At 33.8% G+C, this 21,147-nt stretch overlaps 2 protein-coding genes across 2 annotated transcripts; both read right to left on the bottom strand.

Annotated features, from left to right (window-relative positions):
- Positions 1–15,936: 15,936 nt before the first annotated feature.
- LOC109173865 (glucan endo-1,3-beta-glucosidase 8-like) lies at positions 15,937–18,087 on the bottom strand. Its single transcript, XM_019323200.1, has 2 exons — positions 17,270–18,087; positions 15,937–17,157 (listed from the first exon to the last, which is right to left on the bottom strand). The coding sequence occupies exons 1-2, from the start codon at positions 17,608–17,610 to the stop codon at positions 15,993–15,995; spliced, it is 1,506 nt and encodes a 501-aa protein (XP_019178745.1). The 5' UTR covers positions 17,611–18,087; the 3' UTR covers positions 15,937–15,992.
- Positions 18,088–18,419: 332 nt separating this feature from the next.
- On the bottom strand, positions 18,420–20,559 carry LOC109173866 (transcription elongation factor B polypeptide 1). Its single transcript, XM_019323201.1, has 4 exons — positions 20,270–20,559; positions 20,006–20,111; positions 18,892–18,999; positions 18,420–18,708 (listed from the first exon to the last, which is right to left on the bottom strand). The coding sequence occupies exons 1-3, from the start codon at positions 20,379–20,381 to the stop codon at positions 18,921–18,923; spliced, it is 297 nt and encodes a 98-aa protein (XP_019178746.1). The 5' UTR covers positions 20,382–20,559; the 3' UTR covers positions 18,420–18,708; positions 18,892–18,920.
- Between the last annotated feature and the right edge of the window lie 588 nt (positions 20,560–21,147).

The raw sequence follows: 21,147 nt of genomic DNA, 5'->3' as shown, positions 1-21,147 counted from the left end.
CCTTCTTTTGTCATAAAAAAATCAATTAAATGTAAGCACATAATCCACGTAGGGAACACTTTATACATGGCAATAAATAAACAAGTTAGATCCACTAACCTCCAGCCATAGCTTAGAACCTTGATCGCCTGGACTCGTGGTCTGACGAACGGGAGTTCTTCGGGCTGCTGTGAAATCACCGTAGACTGATTGTGTTTCTCTCACTTCTCTCAGTGACTCTAGATGGTGTATGATACGTCAACTGAGTAGTGGGAGGACTTGGGAGTCTAAATATCTACATCCCATCAATGTAGGCAACTAATTACCTAATGCTGACTAAGTTCTAATACTTATTCAGCCTATTGATTTGCACCACATATTTACTTAATATAATAATAATAATAATAATAATAATAATAATAATAATAATAATAATAATAATAATAATAATAATAATAACATAAGGAAAACGTTACATTCTCCCACTTGGTGCAAATACGGAACCCAAAGAACAAGATCACACCAACCATAATGATATGTCCTCCTTAGCGCGAGTAATACCCATTATGATCAAATGCAAATTGCCTTCGAGTACTTAGGTAATCAAACTTAATGAAACAAACCATATGTTCATTTCAAGTCCACTGAAGTATATTTTCTTATTGAGATAAAACTGAATTGTGTACACACTCAAAGAAAATATCTGAAGTATCTGAAGAAAACTGAAGTGCAAAAGAATTTCATTATCCGAACTGAATGTATATACAAATTTACAAAGTGGACGAAAGTCCAATTTTCTGAATCAGATCCTTGAATTTAAATGGAGGCATGCCTTTAGTCAAGGGATCTGCTAGCATCAACTCAGTATTAATGTGTTCAATGAATACAACTTTTTTCTTGACACACTCACTAATGGCTAAGAACTTGATGTCGATGTGTTTACTTCGACTCCCACATTTGTCGTTCTTAGCTAGGAAGACTGCAGCTAAGTTGTCACAGTAAACTTTCAATGGCTTAGATATAGAATCCACAATTCTAAGCCCGGAGATGAAATTCTTGAGCCACACACCTTGCGAAGTGGCCTCGAAACAGGACACGAACTCCGCTTCCATGGTAGAAGTAGTTATTAAGGATTTTTTAACACTTCTCCATGAAATAGCCCCACCAGCCATTATGAAGACGTACCCGGAAGTTGATCTCCGAGAATCAACACAGCCAGCAAAGTCCGCATCAGAATAACCAACAACATCCAGGATGTCCGACTGCCTAAAACCCAACTTGAAGTCTTTGGTACCTTTGAGATACCTCACAACTCTCTTCACAGCGTCCATGCCTGGATTATGCAAGTACCGCCCTAACATACCGACAGCAAAGGCAATGTCGAGCCTTGTACAAACTTGAATATAGCCAAGACATCCCACCGCTTCAGCATATGGAATGTCCTTCATACGCTCCTTCTCCAAGTCGTTCTTAGGACATTGGTCCAAACTAAATTTATCCCCTTTTGCAATGGGAGCAACATTCGGTGAACAATTTTGCATCCGAAATCTTTCCAAAACTTTGTTAATATAGGTTTCCTGCGATAGACCCAGTATGCCCCGGGACCTATCCCTTTGAATCTTTATGCCAATGACATAAGATGCTGCACTCATATCTTTCATATCAAAATTTTTAGAAAGGAACGGTTTCACGTCGCGAAGCATCCCCACCTCATTAGTGGCGAGTAGGATATCATCCACAAAGAAAACAAGGTAACAAATTTTACTCCCACTAACTTTCTGGTATATACAAGGATCTAAGGGACTTTCAACAAAACCAAATGATGAAATGACCCCGTCAAACTTAATATACCACTGACGGGAGGCTTGTTTTAAACCGTATATGGACTTCCTAAGCCTACACACCAAATCCTCACCACCTCTAGAAGAGAAACCTTCAGGTTGTTTCATATAAACTTCCTCTTCTAGATCACCATTTAGGAACGCGATTTTCACATCCATTTGTTGCAACTCAAGATTAAAGTGTGCAACTAAAGCCAGAATGATTCGAAGAGAATCTTTCTTTGATACAGGAGAAAAGGTCTCATTGTAATCAATTCCTTTTTTTGAGTAAATCCCTTAGCAACGAGTCTGGCCTTGTTCCTCTCAATGTTACCTAATGAGTCTCTTTTGGTTTTAAATACCCATTTACAGCCAATCGGCTTGGCCCCATTAAGTAACTCAACACATCCATTTGTTGCAACTCAAGATTAAAGTGTGCAACTAAAGCCAGAATGATTCGAAGAGAATCTTTCTTTGATACAGGAGAAAAGGTCTCCTTGTAATCAATTTCTTCTTTTTGATTAAATCCCTTAGCAACGAGTCTGGCATTGTTCCTCTCAATGTTACCTAATGAGTCTCTTTTGGTTTTAAATACCCATTTACAGCCAATCGGCTTAGCCCCATTAGGTAACTCAACAAGGTTCCAAACTCCATTACTCTTCATGGAATTCAATTCATTTCATCTTTCATTTCACCTTTTGTGAAAACGTTACGCGATCATTTTCGGCTCCAATGTCAGATTCTTGTAGATACGATACATAATAGCTAGGAACTGCTGAACGCCTCACTTGAGTAGACCGTCTTAATGTTGGAACACCAGTACCTTGAGAAGGTTGTGGCGCAACTACCTCTTCAAAAACTGGATGTAGTTCTTGAATTGGTTCAATTTCAGTCTGTGTGGGTTCAGGATCTTGCTGAAAATCCTGAATTGGTTCAACCATTGGCTCGAAGTCTAGTTCAGGAGGTTGCTGTAAGTCCTGAACTTGTTCTTCCAATGGTTGAGTTTCAACAGCTTGTGAAATATCAACAATGGGCTGCACAACCGCAGGCAGGACTGAAGGCGTGTTGCGTATAAGTACAACTTCGTTAGATAACGTAGAAGCGCAATAGTCAACATGATCAAATAAAGGAACTAAGTCCTTAAATCGATCTCTCCCACTGATCAAGTCATCTTCAAGAAACTTAGAATTTCTCGATTCCACTCTCCTAGTAGTATGTTTTGGACAATAAAACCTATAACCCTTAGAAGACCGTGCATATCCAATAAAGAAAGCACTTATAGTCATCGGGTCAAGTTTCTTTTCATGTGGGTTATAAATCCTCACCTCAGACGAACAACCCCAAACACGCATATGATGCAAACTCGGTTTCCAACCTTTAAAAAGCTCAAAAGGTGTCTTGGGGACAGCCTTGGTCGGAACCCGGTTCAACATATACGTTGCCGTCTTGAGAGCTTTGGCCCACAATGATTTTGGGAGTGTGGAGTTGCTTAGCGTATTCCGCACCATGTCCAAAAGAGTCTTATTCCTTCTTTCAGCAACACCATTTTGATCCGGGGAACCCGGCATGGTGTATTGGGCAACAATCCCATGCTCTTGAAGGAATTTAGCAAACGGACCCAAAGCTTGTCCATTTTCTGTGTATCTACCATAATATTCACCACCTTTGTCTGACCTAACTATTTGTATTTTCTTCTTGCATTGGTTTTCAACTTCAGCTTTAAATGTTTTAAAGGCATCCAATGCTTCATACTTATGATGAAGTAAATACACATAGGTAAACCTAGAGATGTCATCTATAAAGGTAATGAAATATTTCTGACCTTGCATATCCATATATGGACAGCATATGTCAGTATGAATTATCTCTAACAATGTTGAACTTCTGTTGGCACCTTTCTTTGACTTGTTAGTCTGCTTACCTTTAATGAATCTACACAAGTCTCAAAGTCAGTATAGTCTAGAGTAGAAAGTACTCCATCCTTTACCAACATTTTAATGCGCTCAAGGGAGATGTGTCCCAATCTCCGATGCCACATCATTGAAGATTTATCGTTAATACTACACTGTTTGGTGCCAGTTTGAACATGTAAGGAATCATAACTTGCATCGTTTTGTAAGTGAAGACGATAAAGACCATCAGACAGTGTACCATTTCCAACACAAGTAGAATTATTAAATAATTTAAAATATTTGTCTGAAAAATTAAAACTGAATCCCAACGGTACAAGTCTTGAAATGGAAACCAAATTTCGTGAAAAAGTTGGTACATAAAATGTCCTCTCTAATTCCAAAACAAAGCCACTATCTAAGATCAGCCTGCAAGTCCCTACAGCTTCAACCGGCGAGCCCATCTTATTTCCGGAGAAGATGTTTCGCTCATTTGACATCGGTTGTCTCAGATTTTGCATATCCTGTAAAGAATTTGCAATGTGGATTGTTGAACCAGAATCAATCCACCAAGTGTTAGCATTAACGTCTGACATATTGGATTCAAAACAGACAAAGGAAGAGATCATACCTTTCTCAGACATCCACTTCTTAAACTTTGCACAGTCCTTCTTCATATGCCCCTTCTTCTTATAGAAGAAGCATTTCTGTGCCTTCTTAATGTCAGTCTGAGGGGATACTTTTGCTTTCCCTTTAGCTGAAGTGGGACGCTTTCCAGATCTCCCTTTAGGCTTGGCTGTTGCAAGCATGGCACTCTCCCCCCTTTGTTCCTGAAGTAGTCTCCCTTCTTCTTGCACACACTTATTGATTAGGTCATTAACGGACCATTTCTTGTCATGTGTGTTATAAGCAATTTTGAAGGTGCTATACTCAGAAGGGAGAGTATTCAGTGCAAAGTGCACCACAAATGAGTCTGGAAGTTTAATCTCCAACTTGTCAAGTTGAGCTGCAATATCACTGAGTTGCATGATGTGACAGCGCACACCATCGGCAGGAGAAAAACGAAGGGAGGTGAACTTCAATATTAAGGTGCTTGCTAGGGATTTGTCTGAAGTTTCAAACTTCTTGTCAATGGCCTCAATACACTCTTGAACTTTTGTAAGTTTATCAACCGTGTGACGAATATCACTCGGAAGCCGAGACTTAATGAACAAGATGCATAGGTGATTGGATCGTTCCCATTTAGCCCAAAGTTCGTTGGCTTCTTGAGTGCTTGTCGCGGTGATAACCGAGGGCTCTGTATGGTTGATAGCATAATCCATTTCGAGCCAGCCAAAATAGATGAGGAGGGCATCTTTCCATTCTCTATGATTATTAGGAGTAAGCATTGGAACATTAATGTGCGAGACAGTTGGGGTAGTTGCTGAAAGGAAATTATGAGCAACCATGGCTCGAAGATCAGATGAAGCAACGACGACGGAGGACGAGCACCCAGGCCGCTGGTCGCCTGAAGGAGGAGACAGAGCGGTAGCGTTACCGGGAAATCCCGACTCCGCCACCCCCGCCTGACCTCACGCGAACCACCGCCCCCGCTGTGCACCTGCCTCTGGCGCGTCGCGGAATGTCAGCCGGCCATCTGACCATTCGTCAACACCGGAAAAAAAGGCCACCATTGCTGACGTGAATGAAGGGAGAATTTCCGGGAATTTTTTTTTTTAATCCGGCGTTGTTTGTTCTTCGTCAACAACGGAGGTCCGCCGGCGAACCCTGTGGCCAGCCGGCATATCCGGCCACCGGCGAATGGAACGGCGACCGGAGGTCTGGTGAACGAACGATGAAGACAGTACGTAAAAAAAAACAATTGCAAAAAAAAAATTAAAATTTTTTTTATTCTTAATGCGGAAAATTTACACAAATATTTTCTAGCAACCCAACAAATATGATTGCACATTACATACAAATCCTAAATTATACAAGAATGTATATCATATGTAAAACAAACTATAGATTATGCAATCAATCAAAAGGCTAGGCAGAGATTAAAAAATGGCACTGATACCAAATGTAAGCACATAATCCACGTAGGGAACACTTTATACGTGGCAATAAATAAACAAGTTAGATCCACTAACCTCCAGCCATAGCTTAGAACCTTGATCGCCTGGACTCGTGGTGTGACGAACGGGAGTTCCTCAGGCTGCTGTGAAATCACCGTAGACTGATTGTGTTTCTCTCACTTCTCTCAGTAACTCTAGATGGTGTATGATACGTCAACTGAGCAGTGGGAGGACTTGGGAGTCTAAATACCTACATCCCATCAATGTAGAGAACTAATTACCTAATGCTGACTAAGTTCTAATACTTATTCAGCCTATTGATTTGCACCACATATTTACTTAATATTATTATCATTATTATAATAACCTTAATAATAATAATAATAATAATAATAATAATAATAATAATAATAATAATAATAACATAAGGAAAACGTTACAGTAAACCCTACATATATATATATATATATATATATATATATATATATATATATATATATATATTAAGTAAACTCTACCTTTTGTTATGATGTTGTATATGTGAATATCTCCTTCTTTTGTAATAAAAAAAAAAATCAAGTAAACCCTACCTTTTGATATGATGTTGAGCAATTCTAGTGGCCTGGTTGGAAAAATTAGTTTAATTAAAATAATATTATTTAAAAGTTATCATTTGAAGTTAACTAGTATTTGCGCCCGTGCGATGCACGAAATGTATTTGTTGTAATATATTAAAAATATTTGGATCGATATATAATTATTTAAATTAAAATATCAAATATTATATAGTGCAAGTGAAGATACAGTTTAGATCATTTAAGTGTTTTGATGTTATCATTGCTTGAACTTAAGCAAACAATTGCTCAAATTAATAGTTAATGTGTAGATGTACACACATGCGGTGCTGTAACTTTGGAGATTTGATTTATCATTGTTTAGTATTTTTTTTAGAAATTTTTTTTTTGTCTATATATATATATATATATATATATATATATATATATATATATATATATATATATATATATACACACACACACACACACACACACACATATTGTCATTTAAAACAACATAATATCAACGATTTTATTTACACATTATTGAAACATCTTTGTAGATGACATTGGTAGTAGCAACACAATCTTGTCCATCATCGTCTAGAGTTAACACCTTCAATCGATCAGATGAGTGACTCGGGTGAAAATATATAATGGTAGAATATTAGTCAATTAGCGATCCTTTTATATTTTAAGTGAATTAGTAATATCAGATTCATTTTCAACCAATTATTCTTTTTTATTTTTAATCAATTAGAATATCATATGCAGTTATATTTTTACCTAATTTTCGTTCCATTTTTAATTGTTGACGTATAATATTATTATTGAAATATTTTCGTTTCATTTTTAATTTACCTTTAATATCGTTTAAAATATGCATTTACTATTTATGATGTAGAATATTATTATTGAAATATTTCCGTTCAATTTTAGTTTTCCTTCCATTTTTAATTAAAATGCAATGATTTAACCATTTTTTTTATATTAGTCAATAATGGATCATTTTTTATTTGCAGTCAACTATTAATATTTATTTCTTTTTATATTTTCAATCAATTAGTAATATCATATTCATTTTCAGCAAATTATTTCTTTTCTTTTTTTTTTTTTAAATTTTTAGTCAATTCGTCAATTAGCCAATTAAAATATCATATATATGCAATGATATTTTTACGCAATTTTCGTTTCATTTTTAATTGATGATGTACAATATTATTATTGAAATATTTCCGTTTCATTTTTAATTTGCGTTACATTTTTACCTTTACTATTGTTTAAAATATGCCTTTACTATTGATGATGTAGAATATTATTATTAAAATATTTCCTATTCATTTTTAATTTACATTTACTTGATTATGTAGAATATTATTATTGTGATATTTCCATTCTATTGTTTAAAATTATGAAAGATTTATGACATAATTGTAATTTGATGTATTATAATGTGTAATATTATTGTGAAAAAATTAAATGCAATGACTTGACCATTTTCTTTTCTATTTTACAATTATGGATCATTTTTTTTCCAGACAATTATTAATATTAATTTCATTTTTCAATTAACCAATTTTTTTTCCTTTTTCAATCTTTAATTTTCTGTCAATTATTAATATTTATTTCTTTTTCCAATTTACCTAATTTTCGTTCAATTTTTAATTGATGATGTAGAATATTATTGTGAAATATTGTTGTTTTTTATTATTATTATTTCCATCCTTTTTTTTTAATTTACCTGTATTATTTACTATTGTTTGGGCAGGAAATCAAGTAAATAGAATTTTGTCTTTAATTATAGTATACATTTTTTTCTTTTTATATTATTTGGGCGGGAAAGTAAGGAAGGATGTTTTTGTTTTTAATAATAGTATAGATTGATAATCCTTTTATATTTTCCTATTTAACTGATTATTATTAGTATTAATCAGTGAATTTTGTTTCTTTTTCCATTTTTAGTCAATTAATGATTATTTTTTATTTTTCTATTTTACTGCTGACTTTTTTTAATGATTATTATTAGTATTAATTAATCAGTGAATTCCGTTTTCTTTTTTATATCTCGTGAATTAAGATTTTTATTTAATTTTTGGTATGATTTTTTTTTTTTTACTATTATCCTTATTATGACCTTCTTTTTTTTTTTTTTTTTCATAATCTTCCATTTTTTTTCCATTTTCATTGAATTAAGACTCCTTTTTTATTTTCCTATTTTACTGATTATTAAAATTTCGTTTATATTTCCGTTTTTAGTGAATTAAGGATCCTTTTTTATTTTCGTATTGTACTACACATTTTTTTTTACTGATTATTGTTAGTATTAATTAATTAGTGGATTTTCTTTCCTTTTTGATTTTTTGTGAATTAAGGATTTTTTTTTCTATTTTACTACTAATTTTTTTACTAATTATTATTAGTATTATTAATTGATAATTTTTTCCCCTTTTTTATTGTTTGGGCGGGAAAGTAAGAAATGAAGATTTTGTTTTTAATAATAGTATAGATTTTTAGTGAATTAAGGATCCTTTTTTATTTTCTTATTTTATTGCTAACTTTTTTACTGATTATTATTGTATTAATTAATCAGTGAATTCAGTTTCCTTTTCTATTTTTAGTGAATTAAGAATCTTTTTATTTTTCTAACTTTTGGTAGGATTTTTTTTATTGTTATCCTTATTATGACCTTTTTTTCACAATGTTTGGTTTTATTTTTTTCCATTTTAATTGAATTAAGACTCATTTTCTATTTTCCTATTTTACTGATTATTATTATTTGTAATAATTGGTAAATTCCGTTTATATTTCTATTTTTAGTGAATTAAGGATTTTTTTTTCCTATTTTACGTACTACAATTTTTTTTTACTGGTTATTGTTAGTATTAATTAATCATTGAATTTCATTTCCTTTTCTAATTTTTGTGGATTAAGGATTTTTTTCTATTTTACTACTAATGTTTTTATTAATTATTATTATTATTAGTAATTGGTAAATTTTTTTCCCTTTTTTATTGTTTGGGCGGGAAAGTAAAAAAGTGGATTTTATTTTTAATAATAGTATAGACTTATATTGATAGATTTATACTTTAAAATTACATTTAAAAATTTAAAAAGTAGCATTTAAATTTTGTATGATTAGTATAGTGCATAAGTGTATGTATGTATGTATTTAAAATTTTTATAAATGTTTATATTTTGTTAATTTTATAATTTCATTTTCTTAATTATATTTCATATTTTATTAATTATAATTTAATAAAATTTTCAAAAATATTTCACAGAAGAAATCTTATATTTCTCAATTTCATTAATTATAATTACCAAACATTGTGACAATTACCCTAATAATTTCATTAATTATATTAATTACAATACTTGCTCTCTTTCAATATTTAAATACATTACCATAGTAATTACACGAAAGAAGGAAAGAAAAATTATTAGAATAATTACCATTAATAAAATTTAGGAAATTATATTAAAAATTAATTATATATTAAGGTAATAATAATTTATTTTGTGCCAATAATATTATATATTAAGTATAAAAATATATATGTATATAGATTACCATAATAATTACACCAAAAAAGGTAACAATACATAATTATTAGACAATAATATTAATAATTAATTATTAAGGCAAGTATAATTTATTTTGTACTAATAATATTATACATTAAGTGTATACACACACACATATTAAGTGTATATTATATTAATTATAATATTTTTATATTTTGTACTAATAATATTATACATTATTATGTACTAATAATAGTATACATTATTTGTCAGTTCAAATCCGTGACTTAGTCATCGATCTCTATCCTTAACTTATGTGTTTTTGGTGTTGAAACCAGGGTTTTGTTTCGTTTTTCGTATTCATCTTGTAATTATTTTAGAGGAATAAAGAGAATAAAAATCCCTTTCCGGTTCGGCAAAACGTTTAGTTGCCTGTGAGGAGAAGAAGAGTTTGATTTCTGATAAGAAAAACGTCGACCCTTCCTTGCTACCGGAAAATTAAGAAATCAGCTGTGTAGTCAATGTTACCAGGGTCTCCATCAACGCCCAATCCGTTGGATCCAGCGGCACTAAAAACAATTCAAGCTACAATTGCAAAATAATAATAATAATAATCTTGAAAACTGTAAAAAAAAAATACTTACGTTTTCATGAGTGCAACACCAATATATGATTCCACAAAGAGAAGGGAAGAAGAGGGAAACAGTGCAAAAGGAAAAATTATGATTTTCAAACTCACCAATCCATTGTATTTATAGGTAGAAAATATGAGAATTATAAACTTGTATAATTTTTCAAAAAGGAAATGTGTAATTGTGTAATATTATCAATTAATAAATTTTAATTAATTTCCATTTTACATTTGCTTACCAAATAGGTTTTACTACCAAAGTTTGGGCGGGAAAATGAAATAGGAGGATTTTATTTATATATATATATAGATGTGTTTTGAATGTAGTTTATTATATATCCAGGCCAGGTGGGTGCTCCTAAGTAAGAAATTTACATTTATATATTATACATTCAAAATGAGTAAATGAAAAGTTGATTCTCAAAGGGTACACATTATTGATGAGTTGCGATAAATAGAGTTTTGAAAGACTTTTAATTTGAACTATATTAGAAAAGCATATGGGTTTCCACTATTGTGTGTGTGTATATATATATATATATATATATATATATATATATATATATATATATATATATATATATATATATATATATATATATATATATATGGGGTCAAATTGTATCCAGGTTGGATTTCCATTTGGAAGGTTATGAGTTCGAGCTTTAATGGAGGCGTTATTGGTTCATTGTGTTTTAGTAGGTTGAGAAAGTATATGAACAGATACTACATTGTAATAGAGCCAGTAGCATTCAAAAAATATATATAACCATGCATCCAGGTTATACCCCTAGTTTATGTCCATGTTTTCCGTTAATTTTTTTTGTACCTTGTGCTATAAAAGCTGTACTACATAATTTTTTGGACAAAAATATCCCTGCCATTATAACTTCTGTTATCTTTCCACATTATTATTACCATGTACATGCATACACAATATTTTTTCTTACATCCTTCAATGGTAAGTTTGAATTCATTTAGGTTTTAATTAAAATGTTACCATAATTATATTTAGTAAATTATCATTTCTATAATTCTTACCTCAATAATATTAATATAATTATACAATTATATATATATATATATATATATATATATATATATATATATATATATATATATATATATACACACACACACACACACTATTATTTTTAAAAAATTAATATAATTAAGATTTTAATATTTAATTTTAATATTGGGCATATATTTTTTGCGCATCGCGCATATAAAATACTAGTATATATATATATATATATATATATATATATATATAATCCAACATCTTGTAACCTTAGATGACCATGCGAACAAGCTAAAACTTTGTCAAATTGTAACCTTAGGTCCTAGTGTTAATTAGTTCTAACTCTCCTATATATACGTGTATTGGTCATAAAGTTTTTATACTTTTTCTAGAAAAAAAAAAATATCTCTCCGTTTGTTCTCTACGAACCAAAAAGATATTAAAGCCTTTTAATCATTTCTCTTGAAAATTAATGTTTCGTCTACTGAAAATAGTATATTTGAGTGCTTGAATATAGTGTTGTAATGCATTATATCTTAAGAGAAACTGACTCTTCAATACTCTTGACACTACCGAGAAGGAGTGAATCAATTTCATAAAAAGTGTGAGTGTCACATGCCTTGAATTAACCACAAATTTACCATGATGTGAATTAAAAATTTTATGATTTCAACTTTTTGTGAAAATTAAAATTATTCCATAAGTCCAAGAGTTTGAGTGAAAAAACAGCCAGGAGATCATTCCATAGAACATTATAAACATATTTTCATATTTGATTTGTACTCAATAAAGAAGATGGTTATAAATATATTTTCATATTTGATTTGTACTCAATAAAGATGATGGTTTATCATGAATGGCAAGTGTTAGGCTATCCTTATGGTGGCCTTTGCAAGATGACTTGAAATGTCAAAATGGATTTTTCTTTTGGGTTATGTTTAGGTGTTAGTTATGCAAGATTGCAAAGTACAAAAAATGCTGTCACATGGCAACATAGGACAATCATTTTTTACTTTTTTTATAAAAAAAATTGTTATTTTATTGTATTGTGATGTGAAATTGAGACTACTTTTAGAAGTGAGAGAGTATTGCAGGAATGTAATGAAAATAGTGAAGGAATTACAAATCTAATCCACTTTCAAAAGTAGACCCATGTTCACATCACTTTAAAATATATATATATATATATATATTTTAAAAAAAGTACCAAATAACATCATTCACAACAAAAGTTGTCATTAGCAAGCTTGCTAACCAAGGTGGCATTTAAAAGCACCATCATTTGTGGCAAATTATGTTGTGCATCCGTATGGTGCATACGAATGCAAAAACGACGTCGTTTTATTAAAAACTCGCGTCTCCCCTTTAAAAAAATTCAGGTTCAATTCCCAGTAACAACATATGAACTAAAATTCCAGAATCGATGAACTATATTACCATAATCGATGAACTATAATTTCATAATCGATGAACTAAAATTCCAGAATCTAACCTATGAACTAAAAATTTCAGAATGAATGAATTAAAATTCCAGAATCTATGAACTAAAATTTCAGAATCGATGAACTACAATTCCAGAATCGATGAACTATAATTCCAGAATCAATGAACTAAAATTTCATAATCTATGAACTAAAATTCCAGAATGAATGAACAACATAATGTTGTTGCTGGGAATCGAACCTGATTTTTTTTTAAGGTGAGACGCGCGTTTTTAATAAAACGACGTCGTTTTTTGCATCCGTATGCACCATGCATGGTGCATACGGATGCGCAGCATAACTACTCATCATTTGTGATTTTTAAGAGTTTTTTGTGGGCCAAACATAATGTGGAGGAAAGAGAATATATGAGAGAAAAATTTAAGTACCTCTTATAAAAAATGATTTTTGGTGAGATCCACACAAAAAAATAAAAAATAAATCTAACCTATCCAGATGCGCCCAGTCGCGTCCGCTGGACATGTAAACCTTTTTTTTTACACTTAATTTCTCTTCTTCTTTTTTTCTTTACTTTCTACCTCTTACATGATATGAAAAAAAAAAAAAAAAAAATGAACTAATGAGGTTGTCCTAAAAAGATGAAAAATTTACTCTTTTTATTTGTTTTCCATCTCATCTAGCGAGTGAGCAACTTGCTAGGATGAGGAGAAAGCCTTAAGCAAAGGCCTTTTAGCCATCTTTCTAATGGTAATTGCTTTTGAAACTAATGGTAATAGCTAGCTTTTTTTTTAATTTACTTTACACTTAAAAAAAAAAAAAGAATAAGGTTGAAATTGGCCACTGAACGTAACTTAAAAATGCAATTAAGTCACTGAACAAAAAAAAAGTACAATTAGATCACTGGACACTCTAAATCTATGCAATTTCACCTGATAGCAGGTTACCATCAATTTTAGCAGGTCACCTGCTTACGTGGCAGCTGAGTTGGCATTTTAAAATAAATTTTAATAATAAATTTAAAAAAAAATAAATAAAAAATAATAATAAAACGAAGGGTGGCCGCCGAGGATTTTTTTTATATAATATTTTTAAAAAATTTATTAAAAATTATTCAAAATGCAAACTTAGCTGCCACGTAAGCAGGTAACCTGCTAAAATTGATGGTAACCTGCTATCTAGTGAAATTGCATACATTTGGAGTGTTCAATGGCCTAATTGCACGTTTTTGGAATGTTTAGTGGCCTGATTGCACTTTGTTGTTTCGTTCAGTGACATAATTGCATCTTCAGGTTACGTTCAATGGCCAATTTGAACCTTATTCTAAAAAAAAAAGGGGTCAAATAGGCCATCCAATTACACACCAAAGTGCAATTAGGCCATCAAATTAAAAAAAAAAAATGCAATTGATTCCCTGAATAACACAAAATCATACAATTAGATCCAAAATGACCTGTTTATCTGAAATTGTGCTGACGTGATTGTTACCGATTTTAAAAATAATTTTAAATAAAATAATTATATATAATTATTTTTTTAAAAAAAATAGAACTGCTGGCAAGCTTCGTCTCCGAGACGAAGATTCATCTCCCTGGCCATGAAAACGAAGGTCTCTTCATCTCCATGGTCGTAGTCTCGTAGACAAAGGGATGGTCTACGACCATGGAGACGAAGCCTGCCGAAGACGAATCGTTTCCGGCAGTTCTAGTTTTTTTTTTTATTTAATTATTTTTAAAATCGGTAACCGTAATTTCAAGTAAACATGTCATTTTAGACTTAATTGTATGATTTTGTGTTGTTCAGGGACTCAATTGCATCTTTTTTTAATTTGATGACCTAATTGCACTTTGGTGTGAAGGGGTGGCCTATTTGACCTTTATTCCCAAAAAAAAAAAAAAAAAAAAAAAGTTCTCTTTTCCATTGTTTTCTTTCTTCTCGACAACCGCAGAAGCAGGAATAGAGGCAAAAAGAAGGCTATTTTCAGCTATTTCTTGTTCAAAAACTTATTATTAAGTGAAGAAAAAAAGGCCTAACATTCTTGGATACTGTTTCTCTATTCTTCAATTCGTCCACGTTATGCTTAGCTCATATGGAAAAGACTGAAATGTGAAAATGAATGTATCTATTTCTCAAAATGTGAAGGTTTATTTTTGTGGACAAAAATATGAAAAACTAGTTTGGGACTTGCGTTTTTTGTCAGAAGTGGTCAAATCAAAAACGCAAGTCACACTTGCGTTTGTGTTAAAAAAAAAAAAAAAAAAAAAAAAAAAAAAAAAAAATTGTTGCCGGCGAACTGCCGGCAACAACCTTCTCCAGCGAAGGAGAAGGCAACCAGTGGCAGTGCCGGTGGCCTTCTCCTTCGCTGGAGAAGCCTTCTCCAGCGAAGGAGAAGGCCACCGCCACTGGTTTCCTTCTCCTTCACTGGAGAAACCGGCGACCCAAATCGCTGGCTTCTCTAGCGAAGGAGAAGGCAACCAGTGGCGGTGGCGGTGGCCTTCTCCTTCGCTGGAGAAGCCTTCTCCAGCGAAGGAGAAGGCCACCGGCACCGCCACTGGTTGCCTTCTCCTTCGCTGGAGAAACCAGCGACCCAGGTCGCTGGTTTCTCCAGCGAAGGAGAAGGTTGCTGCCGGCAGTTCGCCGGCAACCATTTTTTTTTTTTTTTTTTTTTTTTAACACAAACGCAAGTGGGACTTGCGTTTTTGATTTGACCACTTCTGACAAAAAACGCAAGTCCCAAACTAGTTTTTCATATTTTTGTCCACAAAAATAAACCTTCACATTTTGAGAAATAGATACATTTATTTTCACATTTCAGTCTTTTTTCCTAACTCATATATGTAGCAAAAATCTTGTTTATCAAACTCTTTACCATTTTCCTTAGCTAAGCATGAATTCGCATTTGAGTGAATCCTCGTCTATATTATGTCCCCACGGTTAAATATAACACCTCCACAATATGAATAGTGAACCTCAACCGATTAAAAAAAAAATAAAAATTGTGCACATAGTATTTTCCAAAAAAATATATTGGCAAAAATAAAACAAAAATTCAAAATCTCATACAAAAATCCCTAATTGTTTGGCCAAATTAAATACAACAATGAAAGAGCAATGAACAAAAGTTGTGGTGTTGCGAAAGATCTGAGTGCGTGAGCTCCAGATCTGTCATAACCAATATATGTAGGGATTTGAATACCAGCGTCTACCTTCTCCGCAGTCAAAATCTCCACCGGGAAGTAACAAGTACCCATGGAAGGATCGCGAGTAGTTAGTGCACCCAAGCCTGCAAAATCGCAGCCCCCGTTCTTTTGATCTTGGTTGCTGGTCTGATAGAACATGTTGAAAGCGAAAGAGACGTTGGACTTGAGGTCCAGTTGACTGCAGGAAGAATAGGGAGACAGAGATGAGCAGTCGGAGAGGGTGCAGGCGTACTGAAATTGCTCCTCCACTTTGGTCATGTTGGAGGTGTCGCCGTTGAATACGCACCACCGCGACGGCATCTTCAGGGAGCCTTGGGCCAATACCGGGAACATGAGGCGGCCTTTTCCGGTGAAGTCGATTGCGAACTTGGGCGTGCCGTCGAAGTTGTAGATCCCTCGGTGACGGTACGACGGTCCCAATTGCAGCGGAACTTTGTTCTCATCCGTCAACGAAGAGAGGAAGACGTCGATGTTCCACTTGGGACGGCGAGGAGTCCCTTTCTTCTCCGATATGTGCTTCAGAAAACCGCGGTAAAACCGTTCCGCATTCTCCGGAGTCGCGTACTTCCCGCCGTCCGTCGGCCATCCGATCTCCCCGATCACGATCTCCATATCAGGATACCCTGCTTTCTCGAGCGTGACGACGAGGCAATCGAAGAGGAATTCGAACGCGTTTCTGTAAGTGTATTTGCCGTCGACGATGGTGAAGGTGGAGTTGTTATCCATGAAAGCGAATTCGATCGGCCATTTGTTGACCATGAGGGAGAAGATGGGGACCATATTGTACATGAAGAAGGAATTGGTCTTCTTAAACAACCTTAGGGATTCGAGCATCTTGTCCTTGATGTCGTCGCGGAAATCGGCCTGCGATGGCTTGCTTACATTCTTCAATACGTCGCTGGAATGCGTGGTTGTGGTTCTGATGTGCGTAAGGTTACATCTATGCAGATTACTCACAGTTTCCTGGAAAACGTCAGTCATATTCAATACTGGGGTACGGTAAAGCGATAATGGTTCTTCCAGAATAATCAATGTCCTGCAAAAAACATGAATCATTTGAAATGAGATAATATAATCAACGAAACTTTCCTCTTCTTCTTCTTCGATTATAGAATGAATATTCAATTCCAGATTGTAGGTAGACTTACTGGATGTGGACTCCTCTTTGTACAGGCTCCAGAAGAAGTTCTTCCACCCATTGGCTAACGTTTTTTATATTACTCAACCATTTGTCGCGTCTGATGAAATCGTTCTGCAAGGCCACGGTGATGCCAATATTGGAACTCTGCAAGGCCTCCAGGACGTTGGGAGATGGCGCCGACAGTTTGATCTCCTTTATCCCATTTTGCAGAAGCAAATCCACCACCACTGATGGCACCAAGCTCTGCGATGCATATCTGCCCCACTGAATGCCGATAAACCCATCTACACTATAAGCTCCCAACAACAACAACAAGAAAACCGCCACCCAATTCCACCTCCGCTCCATTTTTAAGGTTTGTTTTGGATTTTGATGGCAGCGGAAGCTAGTGTGACCAGAATTTTGGCTGCTATATAATGTATATCAGTACATGTATTTCGTTGGTTGGGTGGGAACTGGGGATGAAGAAAGGAAGAGATGGAGTTTTTCGAAAGAAGGGCAAACAGTAATCCTGTTTGTAACAGTGTGTAGATTGTGAAATGTGGTCTGTTCCCGCTTTCTTTAAGTATTCCCATGTTTGTAAACGAGAGTAAAAGATGGGAATTTCGCGGTGGGAATTTGGGAAACCAAGAATTCACCGTAGATACATACCACTACTAATTTTTCAAGTATTTACTTATTGGCTATTTTTATATACAAAATAGAAACCATATATTAATTACATTTTTTTATGCTAAGTACAGTAAACGCGACCAAGAAGACCTTATGATACACCCACTCAATCACCCCATTCAGGATTTTTTTTTTTTTTAATATTCTGGACCCATGAACACACTACCAAGCTTATAAGGAGGTAAATCGAACCAATCTGGCTTCAAGAGTAGACACCAAACTGAAATTTTGCGCATAAAGAGCCCAACCCAAACGCGAACACCCAATTTGAAATGACTGTTTAGGCAATTTACAATTTAATTAATCCAAATCCTCATTAAAAATGACAATAAAAATGAGTAACTCAAATAAAAATGAATAATGTTACTCAACATAAATTTGTGACATCACATCCTAAATAACTTCCTGATAAAGTCAAAGAATCACTAGTCATTGAGAATTTGAGATCATAAATCTTATGATAAAAAATTGGCAAACCAGTTCGATTTGTTCTCAAATTACCAAAACACAATAGTACAATACTGCAAGTATTTACACCAGAATTAGAAGAATCCAAGTAAAAGTGTAAAACAGAGACAGATTTATATGCAGACACATTAATATTGTTGTCGAAGTTTGTCAGACAATTTATAGTCTAAAATGACTTCACCAATCCAGTGTCTAGAATGTTACAATTTCAATCTTAGTGCTAAATGACAAGAGTACTAAACGCCCATGCCTGAAGGAAATGCCAGACATGGCACTTGATTCTATACCTCGGGTGATGAAACCATCCTGGATCATTGGGTTATAAAATGCATTCTGTGAGTAAAGGAAAGTGTAGGAATGCAAATAAAATGGGAGAGAGGAGTAATAAGATTTGAAATCGCTGAATTCTTTGTTTCAAATCATTCTTTTTGAATAAATATAATGAATGCACATCATACAATTTTGACTAGAAAAGCAAATATAGCTTACCGGGAGTTGTTGCCAAGGTGGCAGAGTCCTCAGGTGTGCAAATAATTCGCAGCCATCATTAATTCCAGAGTGAGCTCGGGCTCTATGTGGAACTCAGTCTCCTTCCCCCTGTAATTAATGAAAAATTTTCAGCAACGCCTATACAGTATTACAGTACCAACTCCAAGTAAAATAAGTCATCAAATGATGGAGTAAATTTACAGGAATAATTGAACTAGTTCCATGGGGCAGAGTTAGTTAATAATGCTAATTTTGTCAATTTGTCCCGCACTCATCCATGCACTTTGAAATGATAAGAGGGAAACAAGTAAAGTATGTTAAATAACAAAAAAAAAAAAAAAAAAAAAAAAAAAAGAGTAATGCAGTATGCACTGTCTATGAAGATATGGAGTAAATAGAAAACTGCATTATCTACAAAGATGACAAGGAAAAATCTAGGTGGAATAATCAAACAATTGCCCTTTCAGTATAGTCAGTGCCTCAGTGGTATCTAAATGAAAAGCTCATCCAAAGTGATTTTCCTTTGATTAAGATATAATTTTCAACTAGGTGCAGGGACCAGCCTACTCAACATGGATAAATCTCTCCTAAGAGCAGTAAACTTAATCTGAAAACCTCATTGCAGCATGCTTTGGACAAGTGCACAAAGCTCCAAACCATGGAGTTTGTTGCAAAAGAAAATTTTAACGTCTCTTTGTTTTCAATAAAGTTGTAGTTAGGCAATTGAATTCATGACCTTAGCATTAGCTATCAAGTTGTCAACACATCAAAGCTGTAACAATATTCCAATCCCAACATATCATTTATGCACCAGTACAAGTAGAACTAGTGAAGACAGCCAATTTTGGTTATCCTTCATACCAAATGGAAGGTAATCTAACCGATGGCAGTGTTCATCCATATAATATATTCTGTAAACTAATTTTCCTAATCTGCAATAGGTATTAATTTTCCTAATATATTCTGACTGCTCATAAGCTAAAGGAACTCAAAGGCTTGTTATATTCATATTGCAGGCATAAAATAGCATAGGTACCAATATAGTATTGCAATCACAAACGCCACCTCAAAAATAGAGCAATCATTGAACAGAAATGTAGATATACAACAAGACCTTGCGTATTGAAGGGACCAGTAGAAGTACTGGCAGATCTTCTCGAGAATGGTGGTGCTAATCTCCGGAAAAGTCACTTCCCGGTGCTCCGTCTCGGCGAAACCCCCTACGACAACACACAATTCAACCAAATCAGAACCAGTAACTAAAAATTCAGAAAGAAATCGAATAAGACTGAAATTCCTTATGACACAATAGAGGATTGAAAGAATTAAAGTCAAAATCGATTCAGAACATTCAAACGGAGCAGACGAAGAATCGAACCTGGAGAAGTGAGCATGTTCCGGATGGTCTGAGAAACCATAGCAGCCTCCTTGTCAATCACGAATTCGAAGCCCTCGGCGCTGATTAGCTTGACTGTATCTTCCTTCTTCATCTCCGTCCGCCGCAGCTTTTGCTCCACAGAGATTGAGTCAATGAATTTCGATCACCGCTTGCGAACCAAGATCAGAAAAGCAGTGTAGAATCGAAGCTTAATCGGGTAAAACGATTTGTGCTCCAGTCTCGCACTCTCGCTTGTCAAGGCCGGTGTGAGGTGTATGGGTCATCGGGTCGGTTCATTACTAGTGGGCTTTAATTGTTTTCTCGTGGATTATCTAACAATATTTATCATCCACTTTCTTCACTGATTCGGCCTACTTTCTTATAATCGAGACAAATTATACTGTGAATCAAGTTCGACATTGCAACGTGAACTATAAATAAAAATTTATTTTTAATATATTAAGGCCTTGTTTGAAAATCAGCGGTTAGCGATTAGCGTTAGCGGTTAGCAAATAGCAAATTATATTAGCGGGTTTGACCAGCGGATTGTATCAGTGATTTGTAAAAAAGATATTTGGTAAAATTAGCGGTTTAGATTAGCGGTTAACATGTAAAATGACCAAAAGGGTATACATATAATAATAATAATAATAACAATAACAATAATAATAATAATAATAATAATAACAATAACAATAACAATAACAATAACAATAACAATAACTGATGGGGTGAGGACCCCGGCCCAAGAAGGCAGGCCCAAGAGAAGAGGCCCAGGATGGAGAAGAGCTCAGAAGGGGTAAGTAACGACCCAAAAAGTGAGAATAAAGGTCAGTAATAAAACCCAGAAGAGGCCTGGGCCGAGCCTAAGAGTCGGC

The sequence above is a fragment of the Ipomoea nil genome, unplaced genomic scaffold (genome assembly GCF_001879475.1).
Source record: "Ipomoea nil cultivar Tokyo-kokei standard unplaced genomic scaffold, Asagao_1.1 scaffold0482, whole genome shotgun sequence".
Lineage (NCBI taxonomy): Eukaryota > Viridiplantae > Streptophyta > Magnoliopsida > Solanales > Convolvulaceae > Ipomoea > Ipomoea nil.
The sequence above is the reverse complement of the archived record's forward strand: the minus strand, read 5'-3'. Positions and strand labels throughout refer to the sequence as shown.

Coding starts and splice junctions, on each gene's coding strand:
- LOC109173865 (XM_019323200.1), bottom strand. CDS start 17,610: ATGGAGCGGAGGTGGAATTGGGTGGCGGTTTTCTTGTTGTTGTTGTTG. Junction 17,158..17,269: donor CAAAGAGGAGTCCACATCCA/GTAAGTCTACCT, acceptor TGTTTTTTGCAG/GACATTGATTATTCTGGAAG.
- LOC109173866 (XM_019323201.1), bottom strand. CDS start 20,381: ATGAAGAAGGAAGATACAGTCAAGCTAATCAGCGCCGAGGGCTTCGAA. Junction 20,112..20,269: donor GAACATGCTCACTTCTCCAG/GTTCGATTCTTC, acceptor GTGTTGTCGTAG/GGGGTTTCGCCGAGACGGAG. Junction 19,000..20,005: donor TGGTCCCTTCAATACGCAAG/GTCTTGTTGTAT, acceptor CATTAATTACAG/GGGGAAGGAGACTGAGTTCC.